The sequence below is a fragment of the Bubalus kerabau genome, chromosome 7, assembly GCF_029407905.1.
Source record: "Bubalus kerabau isolate K-KA32 ecotype Philippines breed swamp buffalo chromosome 7, PCC_UOA_SB_1v2, whole genome shotgun sequence".
In the NCBI taxonomy this organism is placed as follows: domain Eukaryota; kingdom Metazoa; phylum Chordata; class Mammalia; order Artiodactyla; family Bovidae; genus Bubalus; species Bubalus kerabau.
In genome coordinates, this window is record NC_073630.1 from 103,788,341 (window position 1) to 103,806,011 (window position 17,671).

General features: G+C 37.8%; 1 protein-coding gene across 8 annotated transcripts in view; it reads right to left on the minus strand.

Annotated features, from left to right (window-relative positions):
* Nucleotides 1-17,671, minus strand: part of WDFY3 (WD repeat and FYVE domain containing 3) — a 285,583-nt gene that overhangs the window by 93,204 nt on the left and 174,708 nt on the right. For all 8 annotated transcript variants that reach the window (XM_055588993.1, XM_055588991.1, XM_055588987.1 and 5 more), the window contains 9 exons: nucleotides 16,216-16,376; nucleotides 13,822-13,933; nucleotides 11,433-11,623; nucleotides 10,099-10,251; nucleotides 7,061-7,134; nucleotides 6,816-6,977; nucleotides 5,334-5,428; nucleotides 1,968-2,088; nucleotides 1,418-1,635 (listed from right to left, as the gene is read on the minus strand). In XM_055588993.1, coding sequence (XP_055444968.1) covers nucleotides 1,418-1,635; nucleotides 1,968-2,088; nucleotides 5,334-5,428; nucleotides 6,816-6,977; nucleotides 7,061-7,134; nucleotides 10,099-10,251; nucleotides 11,433-11,623; nucleotides 13,822-13,933; nucleotides 16,216-16,376 — 1,287 coding nt within the window. The remainder of the gene's footprint in view (nucleotides 1-1,417; nucleotides 1,636-1,967; nucleotides 2,089-5,333; nucleotides 5,429-6,815; nucleotides 6,978-7,060; nucleotides 7,135-10,098; nucleotides 10,252-11,432; nucleotides 11,624-13,821; nucleotides 13,934-16,215; nucleotides 16,377-17,671) is intronic.

Consider the following 17,671-nt stretch of genomic DNA (forward strand, 5'->3'; position numbering starts at 1 on the left):
ATACCATAAAATACATATACTTGTGTCTGGAATCATGACGGTAAATGACATGACATATGTTAAAGAATTCTGCAAACCACAAAGTGCTAGGTGAAACCTGGGTGTTGCTTTGGCTTCCAATGAGAAGCAGTGTTGTCAATCAGCATTAAAAACTCCCAAAGAATTCTATAGAACTCACACTGAATTATGCCTTTTGTTGTTTATTCTCTTAGTAGCTACTAGCTACCATTAAGGTCAATAAGCTAAATTTCTTGCTACAAAACTGTTGATAAAAGTCTCTATAATGGTAATAATAAAAAATGTTTATTTTAAAGGAGCTCATTTTCTTGAGAAATCATTTCACAGTGAATTTCTGAATTTCTTTCCGTATCACTTACAAAGTTCCTTCAGACATTTTTCACATGTGAAATAACAATAAAAATAATCCTTTGGTGTAAGCTCTTTCTTCCTACCATTTGTTTTAACATTGGACAGCACATGTTACACCGAGGTTTTGATACTTTTACATTTTTTTCTTAACAGACAAATTACATATTAAAATCTGATCCCTAATTTTTCCATCTGACGAGGAGAGGGTAAATAGTTACTCTTAGTGCTTACTGCAGAATACAATTATATGATTTTAAATTGTAATGTCATAAACATAATCTTAAAATACCCTACAAACTGAATGACCATAATTTTCAATAAAAACATTATATTAAATATGCATTTTCCAAAATAAGATCATTAACATGAATAGGAATGTATATATTAGTTCACATGAATCTAATATAGGAAACCATAATTTTCTATCATTATTTAAATGCTCAGTTCAATGCTGTAAACAGCATCGAGTCAGTGAGCAGAGAGTAAGGAGCTTTGGCTGACACTCTGATGAGCTTAAATCTTGAGTGGTAATATAACATAACTATTAGAACCATGGGCTTTGGATGAGTGACTTGGACTCAGATTTTGACATTTCTTAGCTGACAAGTGACACTACCCCTATGCCTTGACTTTCTCATCTGTAAAATGGGTATGATGGTATTTATATCTCATAGGGTTACTGTAAAGATAAGTTACAGTGAAAATGAAAAGTGTAACTGGCAAGGAATAAGCACACAAATTATTGATTACTAGTATTAATTCCATTCTAATAATTTGTAAATTATTTACTTATAGGTCAGAAAGGAAACTATAAACAAAAAGAAATCATAAGAAATTTACTTGAGTTTTCACATCTTGATATCCTGTCTCTGACTTCAGTTTGATTTGCAATTAAAAAAATTTTTTTTAATTTTATGCTTTTTATTCTGTCATTAAAGTTCTTGACTCTTAATGGTTGTTACAGAAATCAAACAGTAAAAGCTTACCCAAAATTTAAAAATACAACACAAAGCTCATTTCAAAGCAGCCGACTATAAAAGTCCCATACCTAATACAGTTCCGATCTTATTCGTTAAGACAGAATCTGTCTGCTCCAGCCAGCCTCCACCACTGAGTCCCTCCTTGAACTTGATGAGAATAGACTGATTACTCAGTAGGACAACAAGAATCCTCATGGCTGCTGTGACTGTGGTAGAATGCAAGTGTTCTTCCATAAACATCATAATCCAGTCAAAGCCCAGCGTCCTGACCAGCTCTTCACAAGCTCTATTCAGACAGATGGATTAAACAAAACATTAATTTCAAGGATTGGGATTTCAAATTAAAAAGAAAACTAAGACCAGCTTTTGTTCTTGAGATACTATGAATTTCAGGGTTTTAAAAAGAAATCTATAAAAGTCAGCAGCAAACAAGATGTATGTATACTTATAGTTAATTCATGTAGCTGTATAGCACAAACCAACATGACACTGTAAAGCAATTATACTCCAATTAAAAAATAAATTAAAAACAAGTCAAAGGCAAATCTTTCTTTTGTCTATAATGAATTAACTAGTAAAATCAACTATTACCACCAATTCTCAAAAGATTTTACTTACTGCAAATTAATGCTTGTCTTTTCTTTAGATGTGTAAACCAGTTTTAGTAAGATATCCAGAAGTCTGTTCCTCAAAAGTATAAGATTAGCAGATACAAGACCTCCAAACTCTTCTTCGGTTCCTGCAATGAAAAGAAATACATTAAATTGCCCTAGGAGATAAACTAGGATAAAATATCCAACACTGGTCTAGGAAATATCACTGAAATATATCTTTCAGAAAACATTTTCTCTAGGAGTACTTTCCACTACAGTGAACACAAAAAATGGGTCTATTAAACGTTTCTCTTTAAAACCATTAAAACTGTTCATTTACTTATGTGTTAGCTGCTCAGTGGTGTCTGACCCCATGGACTATAGCCCACCAGGCTCCTCTGTCCATGGGATTTTCCAGGCAAGAATACTGGAGTGGGTTGCCAATTCCTTCTCCAGGGAATCTTCCTGATCCAGGGATTGAACCAGGCTCTCCTGCATTGCAAGCAGATTCTTTACTGTCTGAGCCATCACGAAAGTTTATCTAAAAAAGGGATAGTAAAGACTGTGAACTCTTTTTTATATTAATATTCCTTTCTTGTACTTACAGGGCAAAGTGATCACATAACAATAAGGATCACATGAACAAAATAACAATGCAAATCCTTAATTTCTAGTTCCTTTTTAAATAGTTAATTTTTTCAAATTTAAAAATGAAAAGAGGAAGCATAAATTATTCAATAATTATAATACACAAAGGAGAGCTAGACTTAAATAGCACAGACCAGAGGAAAAGGCACAGAAATGTACAAGAGAACTTGGGGAAGGAAGGGAGGAAAGCAGAAAGCATCTGGCTCTCAGTGGATAGTCCTGGAAGCACAGGGACTGGGATCCATGGCCCAATGTTCCAGGCCCAACTCTGCCACATCGAGCTGTAGGTTAATAAGTCACAATAAACATGCCTTCTTTTCTTTATTCTATAATTGAAGCTCAGGCTAAAATTGAATGACCAAGGTTATATGCTTTTACTTGCTTGGGCAAGGGACCATTTTTACCCTTAAACACTTGTCTTTTAAAATGCTAATTTAGTGCCTTAATCACTGGGGAGAGTGCTTTAAGTTTACCAAAGGGAACTGGAGATTCCCTCCCCTTCTAGTAGGCAAATGACTGGTAATTTACAAATTGCCTTATTGAAGGCATACCACACAACTTACACTAAGGAATTACTTCCTTTCAGTTTTTCCTTTCTATAAAATGACAATCTACACAGACATTAAGAATTCTCCTTGGTTTTTATGCCTAGTTTTTCACTGTCAGTTATGTTTCCCTAATTTTCATATACAGTTTTAAACAATGAACTCAATGAAACTCTCAGGTTAACTTCTTCCCATTAAACTGATGGTTTACTCCCCACTGCATTGCCCTTTCATGCTATTTATTTTGCATTAATTATTGTATCCCTGTTCAGCATTATTTAAATCACTTGTTTGTAGGTGTATCCTGAAGACTGTATAAACTATTTGAAAGAAAAAAATTACGGTTTTGATTTTTGGGAAACATATTATACATAAGACAGTCCAGTCCACACAAATAATTAATGTCATAGACTAACAAGACCTGCAAATCCTTTTGGTTTTCTCTAATCTTTCAAATGGCAATGAATTGATAAGAAGAATACTCATCTAATCAGCTTGGCAGATCAAGAGAAAATTTTCCTAATTTATACATCCCTGCTACTATGCTCTTGTCAAAAAAATTTTTTATAATACTAGCTGTAGTAATGAAATTCAATGATCAGCAAGAAATATGGAGACTACAGAAATATTTTTTCCTGTATCTTTTTAAATACTTGAAATAAATCTGTTTTATAGTTTCAAAGATTTTAAAGTACTCTCCTTTCTAATTCCTACTTACTTGGTTTATATTAATTCAGAACTTAGAAATAATCCTTATATATTGAATTGATAGAACAACACAGTGGTTAAAAGCTTAAAGTGTTGGTTTAGAGTAGTAGTTATTGATCTCAATGTCCAGTATGGAGACTAGAGAAATACTTTTCCTATATCTTTTTTAATACTTGAAATAAACATGTGATATAGGGCCACTAAGATTTTAACAGTAGTCTTTCAATTCCTATTTACTCAGCTTATATTAATTCAGAACCTGGAAATAATCTTTGAATATATGGTAGAATAACACAGGGGTTAAAAGCTTAGAATGCTGGTTTGGACTACCATAGTTTAAATGCAGTGATGTGATCTCAGTAAATTGCTTTTATTTAATCTTTCTAGACCTCAGTTTCCTCACTTTTTGTAAAACTGGTAGTAACAGGACCAGTTTCACACGGTTGTTATAAGATTATATGCAGCACTTAAAACTGTCTGGCAAATACTAAGCATTAAACAAGTGTCATCCATTGATTTATCTATATGCTTCTCACCCACTGCTACTTTGCTTCACCCAAAGAAATACCAACTTTGTTCCAAATGAGTAGGAAGTAAGTGGTTACCAGCTCTGCTCTATGATTTGCAGGAAGTCAGCCTCTCAAATCTCTTAGTTTCTCCTTTGAAAAACATAATTATACCACTTTCTCTTCTTACTTATGAAGCACCAGAGAGGCTTTGCTCTGAATGATATAGCCAATTTGGAAGAGAACTCCCAGATGGATAGGGTTGTGAGAGTTTTAAAGGAACTCTTTTATGTGACATGATAGGGGAAGAATGTAACAGGATAATGATGTAAATAATGCTGAATAAATATAAAATACTGTGAATTTAATCACAGGTTAATTTAAAAGGACCTTTTAGTGTTTTCCAAGTACAACTTCTGATCTACATGACAGGAAAAATACATTCAAGCAAGGCAAAAATATGCTTCAGAGGAGGAAAGTTTATTAAAAAAAAAAAAAGTGGTTGTCATTGGCTCAGGAATTACAACTTACAAAAATTTTGTTTTACACTTACATAATTCTAGTAAAATGTTCTTTCCCTCAATGATTATTAAATATTTAACAGGGAAATTAAAATAACAGTAATACAGATACAATTCACTTTGGTAAGAATCTGTGTTTCTGAAGATTTATATAAATTAAAAAAAATAAAGTTCAAAAATTATACCGGAAGAGTTTATTGTTTAAAGAAACATCACTATAAATCTTGTAAAAATTGGAAAGATTTTATTTTTAAAGCAAATTCACACCCTTATTAAATTTGTAGGTAATTCTGTATTTCTGTGTATTATAGAGGCTTGGTCTAAGACAAATACGTCTATGAAAGATCAAGAAAAGTAACTCAACGAGAAAAGTAAAATAACAGTGTCATACAATTCAGGTCTAACTTGTGTCAGAAGAAGGCAAAGCATAGTAGTTAGGTTCCAAGCTCCAGAAGTGACTCACCAGTGTCAGGCTTCTCTTCGTGGTTTATTTCCATAACTACAAACTTCTCACAAACTGCAAAGGTTGGTAAAGTAGAAGAAATGAACTGGCCAAACCTTTTAATACAAGAAAAAGGAGGTTATAGATTTTATTTTTTCTCTCTTCAAAACAAACAACACACTAAGAAATAAAAAAACAAAGAAATGAAAACCAAGAGAATACTTCTTATTTTAACTGATCTTTTATAGATCTTACATGACTGTATTTCAGCTGCTTCCCCTAGAACTGTTGCAATTAACATTAGAACAATTAACATTAATATGCTATAATGTTTTAAAATACATACAGGGAAAAATAAACTTCATCAGAAATATGAGTCCTTTAATGCACTGATTCAAATGATTTCAAAAACTCACCAGTATGGTGTCAAATAAAAATGTCCTAACATTACCTATATGGATCTACTGTAGCCTAATAGTTAAGTCTGGGTTTTGAAAATACAGGTAAGATTAAAATCCTAGCTCTCTCAGTTTTTAATCATGTTACTTGGGGCAAGTAGCTTAACCTCTCAGGGCTTTAATTTCTCAATTTGTAATGCAGAGAAAAATAAAAGCCTTGATAAGTTACAGCGAAAATTTTAGCAAAGTGATCATCATAATACCAGGATAAGACCTAAATAAATATTACTACTAATAATGACAATCTCCAAATTAACCTTTAAACTCCAGTTTTAGATCTGTTGCCAAGTTAAAAAAAAAATGCTTTCAAGGTAACTGAATATAAAGTGAGTGATTTACATGCTGCACCAACTGGAGACTACTTTACTGGGAATACCCTAGTCAGCCAGTGTGATGTCATCTGTAATACCTGAGCAGTAACATGACAAGAGGTGATTAAGCGCAGTTAAAAGCAATTTTCTATTTGGAAAATAACTTAGGTTTTTTCTTCCATTTCTGGCCAAGACGAGAATTCTCAAGTGCCTATTAGAACTGCTCTACATTTACTCCATAAATGTGCCTGAAGCCATATTTCACATTAGCAGCAAAATAACACTCATGTTAAAGAAAAGGTATGAATATGAAACAATAACATACTATCATCAGTTTGGGTGATAAAGAACAAATACAAAAGACATGGCATGTCCACTGCGGGTGTGTATGCATGTGCATATGTGTTCCTGCACATACCCTTGAGAAGCAGCAAAGCCTGGTCTTGGAAGAGGGCTGGGGACCAAGAATTCCTACACTGAACACTTTTATGTCCAGGACAATCAGTCTCACTGAACTAATTCTAACACCCATTCTCCCAAAATTCTATTAGTCACTAGTGGCAACAACTGGTTTGCAAGATACATGCCTATTTTCCATGATGTACAAGTATCCTGAATAGTATTAACTTTGCAGGTATTATCCAGGGATAGGAAGCAATTACATTCACTTCAATCATCTTAATCTCATTGGTACTTTCAGTGAACAGACCGATGAACACAGAAGTTTTCACTACCTGAGTAGATCATTGCTGTTGGGAAAACCCTGCAGTAAGAAGCTCAGCACGTTACTAATAGCAGCAATGGTAGGCTGGGAGAGAGACATATCTCGAAGAGTCAGTAGCAGCTTTGGGATTAGCTGGAATTCCCTCATCAACTTGGCATTCTTTGAAGCTTCACTGTAAGAGAAAGAAGATTTTATACACTGTACTGGCATCACTTCTGTAACTGAACAACTAGCAATTTAGATATCAACCAATACCTGGACTCTGTGAGCAATTCAATAAAGTGTTCAAATAGGGAGAGATGAAGTTCATATGGAGCATGGAGCCAGACCTAAAATAAAAATGAAGAACAGTGGTATATTTAGGGTTAAAAAAATACCCCAAATTGCAACCCAATAAACACAAATGCAGTACATATAACTTATTTCACTTAGACAAATTAGATAAATTAATTGAATATAGCCACTTTTTTAGTTTTTATTTGCTGTCACACTATGAAACTGCTTTTATATGGGACTTCTGGTTCTGTTCAAAAGAGATAATTGCTTTGAAAATTACTCTCCTAGAGTAAACAAGTAGGAAGGCAAGATCTACAGAAAATCTCTCTGGGCTCAATGACTGAATACTATTAGTGAATACTGAATATAACATACTGAATAGAATGATTACTGGATACAACAACTGAATGGCAGGAATCCTGTGTAGGTCCAAAACTGGGAATAACCAATGCAAGGTAGCATCACAAACAATTCCTAAAACTCACAAAGGGCTGGGACTAGTCTGCGCTCCCACCAACTTGTGTAGAGACTTCAAAATTCATGGGAAGGTTGGGAACAGGTCTCAGAAGTGTAGTATCTTAGTAGGAGGGCTAAATAACCACTAAGGATGAATGAAAGTCCATCCAAACAAAGCTTAAAAGATGTTTCAAAACTGCAATGCCAGAGCAAAGCCTCGTTAAGAAAATAAAGTAAAATTTATCAATCAACAAAACTTAGCATCTGATCAACAGTTACCAAGTATGCAAATAAAAGGGAAAATATGAATCATAAGAGAAAAAAAAAAAATCATTACAAATAGGCCCAGAAATGACAGAGATGGTAGAATTATCGTGACCTCGTTTTTGTTTTGTTTTTTTAATTTATTTATTATTTTAGTTGCACTGGGTTGTTGCTGCACAGGCTTTCTAGTTGCGGTGAGCATGGGCTACCCTCTGTAGGGGTGTGCAGACTTCTCATTGTGACGGCTTCTCTTGTTGCAGAACACAGGCTGCATGGGCTTCAGCAGTTGTGGCATGTGGGTTCTAGAGCATAGGCTCCGTAGCTGAGGTGCACAGGCTTAGCTGCTCTGTAACATGGGGGATCTTCCCGAACCGAGGACTGAACCCATGTCTCCTACACTGGCAGGTGGGTTGTTTCCCAGTGAGCCACAAAGGAAACCCTCTGCATACCTTTATCTCCGTGTTTTCACAAATTTTTTACTGTCTATTTGCTTTTCTCATCTAATGCACTAAACACCTTGAGGCATGGACTCTTCTATTTTCACATTCTTAGCTCCTAATACAGTGCTGGGCTCAAACATATTAATAATTATTTTCTAACAGAATGAGAGGTTTGTGTATTAGAATTTGGAATATCAGGCTGAGAAATGTGTACTTAATTGTGTAGAACAGAGCACTGAAAATTTTTAATAAGTTACATGATTATATCTTGGAAAGAATGAGGTAAAAACAACACATAAAACAGACTGAAGAAAGGGGAAAAGAAGTGATCGCTATTTGAGTAAGAGGAGAACTGACTAGGGCTTGGATTAGGATGTAGCAGGAGAAACAGAAAACACAGGATACATGAAATGCGGAAGCACAATCTGCCTTAATTCGTGCTGTTTATAAACACTGAAGGAGGAGGAAGTTGATTTTTCAATTTCAAGTCTCACTGACTGGGAGAATTGGTGGTGCTACTAATAGAAACGGAAGTTCAAAGGAAGAACTAACTTGGGGAAAGGATGTTACGTTCAGTGTAGGTGTTGCTGGGACACAGAAATGGAAACATTTAGGAAGAAGTTAGAAATACGTCTGGATTCAGCTATCAAGCTAAAGATTTAGGTTTTCAAGTCTCCGTAGACATGAGCCTGTGGGGCTGGGTGAGAATCTAAAGGAAAAAGAACAACACAGAGGGAAAGGATAAAGAAGTGAAGGTGGACATTTTTCTGTAAAGTAATGAAAATTTCATACAACGTAGGAGACACAGGTTCCATCCTTGCATCAGGTAGAAAGAAATGGCAACTCACTCCAGTATTCTTGCCTCAAAACTCCCATGGACAGAGGAGCCTGGTGGACTACAGTCTAGGGGGTTACAAAAGAGTCACACATGACCTAGCGACTAAACAACAACAAAATGAAAATTCCATCACCAGAAAACGATGGGGAAAGTAGTGAACAAGATAAAGAGGCAGGTGAGTGATGCCTAAAAGCTGGCAAGAGGAGGACATGCGAGAAAATGGAAACATGGAAACACAGCATCATATGCTGTGGAGGCTGGGATAGCAAGAACAGAGGAGAGCCATGAATTTTTATTTAGAGAGGTGCTGCTAATAAGCTTTCAAATAAAGTTTCAGTACAACATTTAGGGCACACAGTCTTTAAAATAACTGACAAGATGGAGCTTATGAAAGTTACAAAAGATGATTTAGGGCCAGACATCACAGCAAACTCTTGAGTACTAGACACTATTCTGGGTTGTAGGGATACAAAGATGCAGACAGACATGATCTCTGCCCTTGTAAAGCCTCCAGTCTTGCGGGAGGAGATTTTATATAGTGATGCAAGTGCAAAGTGCTGTGAACAAGAAATTAAAGACAGAAAGAATATGCGTGATTAAGTGGTGCCTTGAGAGGACAAAGTGGAAGCTATTATGGTAGTAAGTCAGTAGAAATAAAAATCTTGTAATTTTGCTGAAATGAATGTTTCACTATACAGCTACTAGTAACCAAAATTTTTTTTGCTGAAAATATTATGTTTGCTTCATGTCATGCCAATGGCAATAGCAAATTGACTATAGTTAGGTATATGCATTATACCATTTTACTGTTATACTATTGATACCATGGATTATAGCTGGTAAAAAGCATGATCACTACTCTATTTTGTATGTTTTACTAATGACATTAACGTGAGCATCATAAAATTATAGAACAAAAACATGTCTTAGAAAACACTTTCATAGTTAACTCTATAAATACACCAAATAAGGAATCGGTTCATTGATTATGTATTACCGGTTAGTGTTTATATACATACTTCAAAATCACAAAGTAGATCTTGGAAAGCTGTTGAATTTGGAATAATGGAGGTCTCATGTCCACTGTCAACAGTTCCCACCAAGGAAAAAGTGAGATGGAGAATGTGGCTGTTAAGAAGGGAGCGTTTCTTCTTAAACAGCATTGCCAGCAACTGAAAGAAAATACCAACGCTTGCTGATCAATCATACACACACAGACACACACACACACGAGAACCCTAAGGAGAGCAATTCCTGAGACTTCTACACTGATTTCTAATCTTTCATCATGATAACATAGTATTATAGGAAATCTGAAAATCAGGGTAATCCCATTATTCTCTTATTAAACTATTCACTTTTACATAAACTCTACTCGTACATAAATATCTTGAGTTGCTGTTGCCATCACATGTATACAATTTTCTATTCCTGTTCTCTACATAACATTTTGTCAAAAGGATTGTTTTCTTTTGCAACACTGTCTCCATAATTACAATTTTAAAAGACTGAATGATATATGGAATGGTTATAGTATTATTAGTCATTCTCATATTATTGGAACATTGAGATTATTTCTATTTTTTCATGATAGACAATGCTGCAACTGTTATTTTAAGAGTTTTCCAAAACAAAACATCAAAATACTACAATTAAATCTACTGAAAACATTATAGTAAACATTATCTACTACCAATGAACTAACTGCTAAAGTTAGAGAAGGCATTTATACTTCATCTTCCCTAGAGGAATTTAATCTTGACCCAAATACTTATTTCTCTTGTTACAAGTAAATTTCCGCCTAAACCTAGCAGAGACTATGAATACGTGAACAGGGCATATTTTTAGTCTCACATGTGTTTTCAGGACTAGCAATGACAAACTTAACATACAGTGGCTCTCATATCCCCTAGCTAACGAATAAGGTGGTGGGGGTAAAAGATGACATGGTGTGAAGGAGAAAGACAAGGAAAACCAGGAGAACCTGGAATTATGACTGATTTAGCCATCTCTAGAGCAAGTGATAATACGATCCTATTTCTTTTTTTTTCACCCATGCTGTGGAGCATGGAAGGAACCTGTTCCCCATGCATGGGAAGCTCGAAGTCTTAACCAGTGGATCACCAGCGAAGTCCTGACCCTATTTAATTCCTATTGTCGTAGAGAAAAATAACTGAACTAACAACCCACATTCTTATTTGAAACATGTTTTATATTAATAAGAACTACCAACTTTTAAAGTTTACTTGGACAATATAATTCTTCCAGAGTTTGAAAAAATATGAATTAACAATGAAAATTATAAGATTTTTAATGCAAAGTAAAATGAAGACCAAGCTTTATTGTTACAAACCTGGTAGCCCCGGATTCTTTCCATTTCTTTGCTGGCTAGTGGGTTACTCTTGACCACACAAACCAGGGCCTTGACTGCTGCGTACAGCCCTTCCACATCAGAAGCCATGGCCACCAGGCCCAGGATGGCTGCGGCTCCACCAATGTACTGCAAAGTAGTGGCAACAGGCTTAGGAACAAATGTTCTTACTCCTGATTAAAAGACAGTGGAAAATAGTTAAAATAAATTCCCCATTGTAAACAAGAACTGAATACATCATCCTAAGAACTATTCATTAATTATGCATTATTTGTTTTTAGTCACTAAGTTGCATCCAACTCTTTTGCGACCCTATGGACTATAGCCCGCAAGGCTGCTCTGTCCATGGGATTTCCCAGGCAAGAACATTGGAGTGAGTTGCCATTTCCTCCTCCAGGGGATCTTCTTGACCCAGGGATCGAACCCGCATTTCCTGAGGCTCCTACACTGATAGGCTTGGGAAGCCCATAAAAAAGTCAAAAAACCACATTCCACATTATTGCTCAAAGCTTCTCTCAGTTATGTAATATGAGTAACAGTACATCAGTGACCTTGAAAAGCATGGTAAACACAGTATTGGAACTAACTTTGTAACAATTATCTACATTCTTAACCTTTTTTGTTTTAAAGGCATTGTTTGAATGCCATCTGCCAACTGATCAAAATTGAGTTTCTTAAAAAAACAAAGCCAATATGCATTTTATATTTCTGTGTGTCTTGTAGCATTCACAATGCTTTTATATAGCATGGAGTTGGATTTTGAAAACTACTGTCTAAGGTAATTAGGGCCAGTATTACCAGTTTATAGATAAGAAAACTCGACATCCACAGAGCTCCAATGTCTGGCATAAATCCACAGTGACAGATGAAGGGTTAGAACCTAAATCTTTGAGCTCTTCACTCACTGCTTTTTCTACTATACCACAGATCAAGAAGCAATAGTTAGAACTGGACATGGAACAACAGACTGGTTCGATATTGGGAAAGGAGTAGATCAAGGCTGTATACTGTCACTCTGCTTATTCAACTTAATATGCAGAGCACATCATTTGACATGCCGGGCTGGCTGAAGCTCAAGCTGGAATCAAGATTGCAGGGAGAAATATCAATAGCCTCAAAAATGCACATGACACACTACCCTAATGGCAGAAAGTGTAGAGGAACTAAAGAGCCTCTTGATGAAGGTGAAAGAGGAGAGTGAAAAAGCTGGCTTAAAACTCAACATTCAAAACACTAAGATCATGGCAAACGGTCTCATCACTTTGTGGGAAATAGATGGGGAAAAAATGGAAACAGCGACAGATTTTATTCTCTTGGGCTCCAAAAATCACTGTGGATGGTGACTGCAGCCATGAATTTAAAAGTCGTTTGCTTCTTGGAAGAAAAGCCATGACAAACCTAGGCAGGGTATTAAAAAGTAGAGAAATCACTTTGACAACAAAGGTCCCTATAGTCAAAGCTATGGTTTTTCCAGCAGTCATGTATGGAGTTGGACCATAAAGAAGGCTGAGCACCAAAGAAATCATGCTTTTGAACTGTGGTGTTGGAGAAGAATCTTGCGAGTCCCTTGGACTGTAAGGAGATCAAACCAGTCAATCCTAAAGGAAATCAACCCTGAATATTCATTGGAAGGACTGATGCTAGAGCTGAAGCTCCAATACTTTGGCCACCTCATGCGAAGAGCTGACTCATTGGAAAAGACCCTGATGCTGGGAAAGATTGAAGGCAGGAGGAGAAGGGGACGACGGAGTGTGAGATGGTTGGATGGCATCACTGAGCAGGTTCCGGGAGTTCGTGATGGACAGGGAAGCCTGGCATGCTGTGGTCCACGGGGTCGCAAAGAGTTGGACACGACTGAGCAGCTGAACAACAACAACAGTGCTGCCATATTTTTGCAAAGAACGTAGAGCAGAGCTCAGGAAATATCTCCTGAGCTGAACAAAGAAAAACTACCATGGGCCTTACCATAAAGGAAACTTTTAGTAATACAATATGGTCAAAAAAGAAAAAGTTCAGAGACGTGGACGCCGATGGAACATTAATTGCCAAGGACTGATAAACATGTAGGACACTGACTGGCATAACACTTCTTGTTAATTTTAAAAGGAATCCACACTATATACTGGGCTTCCCTAGTGGCACAGGCAGTAAAGAACCTGCCTGCAATGCAGGAAACCTGGGTTCAGCCCCTAGGTTGGGAAGATCCCTTGGAGAAGGAAATGGCAACCCACTTCAATATTCTTGCCTTGGAAACCCCATGGACAGAGGAGTCTGGTGGGCTACAGAGCGTGGGGTCACAAAGAGTTTTCGTGACTCAGTGACTAAGCCAGCACCACAAAGAAGCCTGAAAGGAAAAGGCAATGTGACTCACCCAAGTATCCAATCAGACTGGCCCCGATTGTCCGTGCGGGCCCATTGAGGTGTCCTGCGGAGTTGTGGATCAGCTTCACAGGAGTGGCGTTCTCATGGGAGGAAATGCCTAACTGAAGAACAAACAGGAAAGGAAAAAATGTCATAAGAGAGGAACGGTCTCAACATTTTGACTGGAAAAGAAAAAAGAACATGAATGGGGAACATAACTTTGCTCTCTCGACTTCTCAGAATGTTAAAAAACATGAGCGTTCATTTGTTAAAAACGTGCAAATACTTGCAAAGGTGTGGAAACTCGGAGGAAGCAAGTGAAATATTAATACAATCCACTGAGAGAAAGGTAGTGAGGGGGTCTTGGGGAACAGCTCTGGAGTCCTTCTGAATGAAACTCGGTTGTGGTGTAAAGGTTCTCAACACTCACTGCCTCCCAGTATTTCTGATCAGTGAATATCATAGAATGAATATAAGGCACTGTCTGCGTCCACCCTAACAGGGGCAAGGGGAAAGTTTACAGGTTCGACAGGAAAGCAAAAAAAAAATTGTTTCACACTGTATGCAAATAAATGTCACATAAATTGCTCAAAAGTTTATGGATAAAACATGCCCGCACAAAAGAAATGTATTTTGCACAGACATACACAATTTGCTTTTAAAGCAAAAAAAAAAAATGTAATTCATAGACATAATTCTGTTGTTATCTGTAGAACTAAATTTACGTGGTTTATGTTTCTCAGCAGAAAGATATATCTATTCACAGGCAAGCCTCTGGCTTAAGAGCTTGTCAATACTTACTATTCCCAAATCCTTTCCTTCCAGCCTCTTGATTTCCTTCCAGCCTCTTGATTTCCTTCCCCTTGGATTTGACTCCCCTCAACAGCCAAAATGTCTTGTCAAGCTCACTGATGACTCCATCTTCCTAAACCTGACGGTCAGTCCTTAGCCTTCACCCTTCTTGACTGCTCTGAACGTCCGCCACAGCAAATCTCTGCCTTCAACACCAGACTCTCCTCGCTTTCTCCTTTCATGCTGGCTCCTTAGTCTTCCCTGCTGGCTCTTCATGATCACCCCAGGGCCGTGACACTGGAATGTGCCAGATGTCTGTCTGTAAACCTTTCCTCTTCTCTACCTGCATCTCCTCTTTGGTGACTGCACCTAGCCTCGTGGCTTTAACACCACCTAGGAACAACCCTCGGAGAAGGCAATGGCACCCCACTCCAGTACTCTTGCCTGGAAAATCCCATGGACGGAGGAGCTTGGTAGGCTGCAGTCCATGGGGTTGCGAAGAGTCAGACACGACTGAGCGACTTCACTTTCACTTTTCACTTTCATGCATTGGAGAAGGAAATGGCAACCCACTCCAGTGTTCTTGCCTGGAGAATCCCAGGGACGGGGGAGCCTGGTGGGCTGCCGTCTCTGGGGTCGCTCAGAGTGGGACACGACTGAAGCGACTTAGCAGCAGCAGCAGCAGCAGCAGCAGGAACAACCCTAGCATTCAAACCTCTCCCTTGAACCGACTCCTATTTTCAGTGGCTTTGAGAAGCCTCTTAATGGAGACACCAAAGTTTTCCAAAACATAATTCTCAACATCTCCCTCACTGGCCCCCAAACTACTCTTCCTATAGTTTTCTTCGGATCAGAACAAGGGACTCCACTTTCACCTGGCCTACTACCCAGGCCTTCTCTCCTGTCGTTGTGGCCACACCTGCCTCTCTGGCAGGCCTGTACTGTCCCCTCAGGGCCTCAGCACTAGTATTCCTGGAATGCACACTCCACTCCCCTCCCCCCATAGATACATCATTCTTTGCCGCCTTCTCTCTCTCAAGACTGCTTCAATTTCACCTTCTCAGGGAGGCCTCCTCTGACCCTCCCACTAAAACTATCAGCCTCTCTCTCTCCCCTTTCCGGCTTGGTTTTTCTACCTATCACTCTTCGTCTTCCAACATACTCTATGATCAGGTTATTTCTTTCATTATTACTGTCTGTCTCTTCCATTAGAATGTAAGAACATTAATAAAGGCAGGGATTTACTCTTCATCTACTGCTGTGTCCTGAACAAAATGGTGCCCGGTGTTTAGTAAGTTATCCAAAAAAAAATTAAAATAGCAGTTCTGTTCTTTAGTTTCCTAAGGTTCAATTTCTTAATTGCCAATGAAAATATAAGAATATAAACTGGGCACTTGGAAGCAAATTCTCACTCTTCCAGATTACACTAAATGGCTAAAAATGCTATGGCTTAAATCCAAAGCAAAATAAACCAAAGTAATACATGAAAAATGCTGTTTTTAGCAACCACTCCTGCTTGGGGGGGGGGGGTGGGGGTTGGGTGCCAGAGAAAGCTCTGAACACCTTTGCAGGGAGCATCAGCCGTGGCCCATTGGGAAATCATTCTGCTTACCTGCTTAGCGATGGCTTTGCTGTCCAGCTTGTTGTACACCTTCCGGATTCTCGCCACTGTCAAGGCGGACACGGACAGTGCATAGAGGCCGAATGACACCTTTTCCTCTGGTACTAATGACACAGGAGACGGGACCACACCTTCAGATTTTGCATCTTTACCTTCAAAAGAAGAATAATCCTTTTCAAAATTATCAGCTTTTCTCTTGATCCTAAGACAATTTTTTAATTCTTATCATTATTTTTAAATGGGTAGCCTTGAAAATCTTTTAAAGTGGAACAAGGAGCTAAAATTTAGAAACTGTTTTACTTAATTTCCAGCTCTTCATTTATTTCTTTAATTAGAAAATGAGAAAAAACCACCCAGTCACAAAGCTTTGCCTGGAGAAAGAAATGGCAACCCACGCCAGTATTCTGGCCTGGGGAATCCCATGGACAGAGGAGCCTGGCGGGCTACAGTCCATGGGGTCTCAAGAGTTGCACATGACTTAGCGACTAAATAACATAAAGCTTTGCATACCAAGTTTTACTCTTAAAATATACTTAATATGCAGCACAACGTAAAGGAAGAAGAGTTCTAAGTATGACCAAAGGAATTACAAAACACTTTCTCTTGGTTCCAAGGAACAAGTGAATGAGTGGAACATCTGTGAGCTCTGTAGCATTAGGTCTCCTCCCCAGTGAGAGCTCTCATATACGCCTCTCTTTATTCCTCTAGTAGACACAGCAGAGTAGTTCTGAAGAAGGTGACCTAGTGTGAACCTCTGCTTTCTCACTTAAAATCTGCATGACCTATACATTTCTGCACCTCAGTTCCCTCATCTATACAATGCGGATGATAACAATAGTTCCTGAGTCCTGGTGTTTTGAGGAGACGAATGGATACTTGTGAGGGGCCCAGAACAGCTATGTCCTTCTTGGGTATCAATTTATTCAGCACATATTAAGTGCTTAATCAGTGTTAGCTATTATTAGATATTATCTGAATCAAGAAACTAAGTGAAAGCAAAATTACATAGTCATAGTACTATTATCATTCATCATATACTTGTCCCAAATCTACTTAGAACTTTGGCAGAATGAGAATGAGGGAAGGGTAGGTAGCATCTGGAAAGAGCACCACCAAAGAACTGAGCTTAACATCAGCGCTCTGATTCTAAATTCCTTTTGGAATAAAGGATAACAGGAGTGGACTGCAGGAATAAAGAGACGAGGCAAACTGATGCTAATTGGTCCAAGCTGAACAATGTTGTGTGTGTGTTTGTCAGACTCTTCCTTCTTTCCTTTTCCCAAAGGACATACACTTTAAACAGCTTCGTGTAATAGGAGAAATGACAGAGAGAAGAAGGTTGGGGTTAGACTCTTAAAAGTACACACCCACATCTTGGAGCCAAGAAAAGAAACTGGAAAACCAGTGATCAGACATGAAGACAAGAAACAAGGATGGACGGGATGAT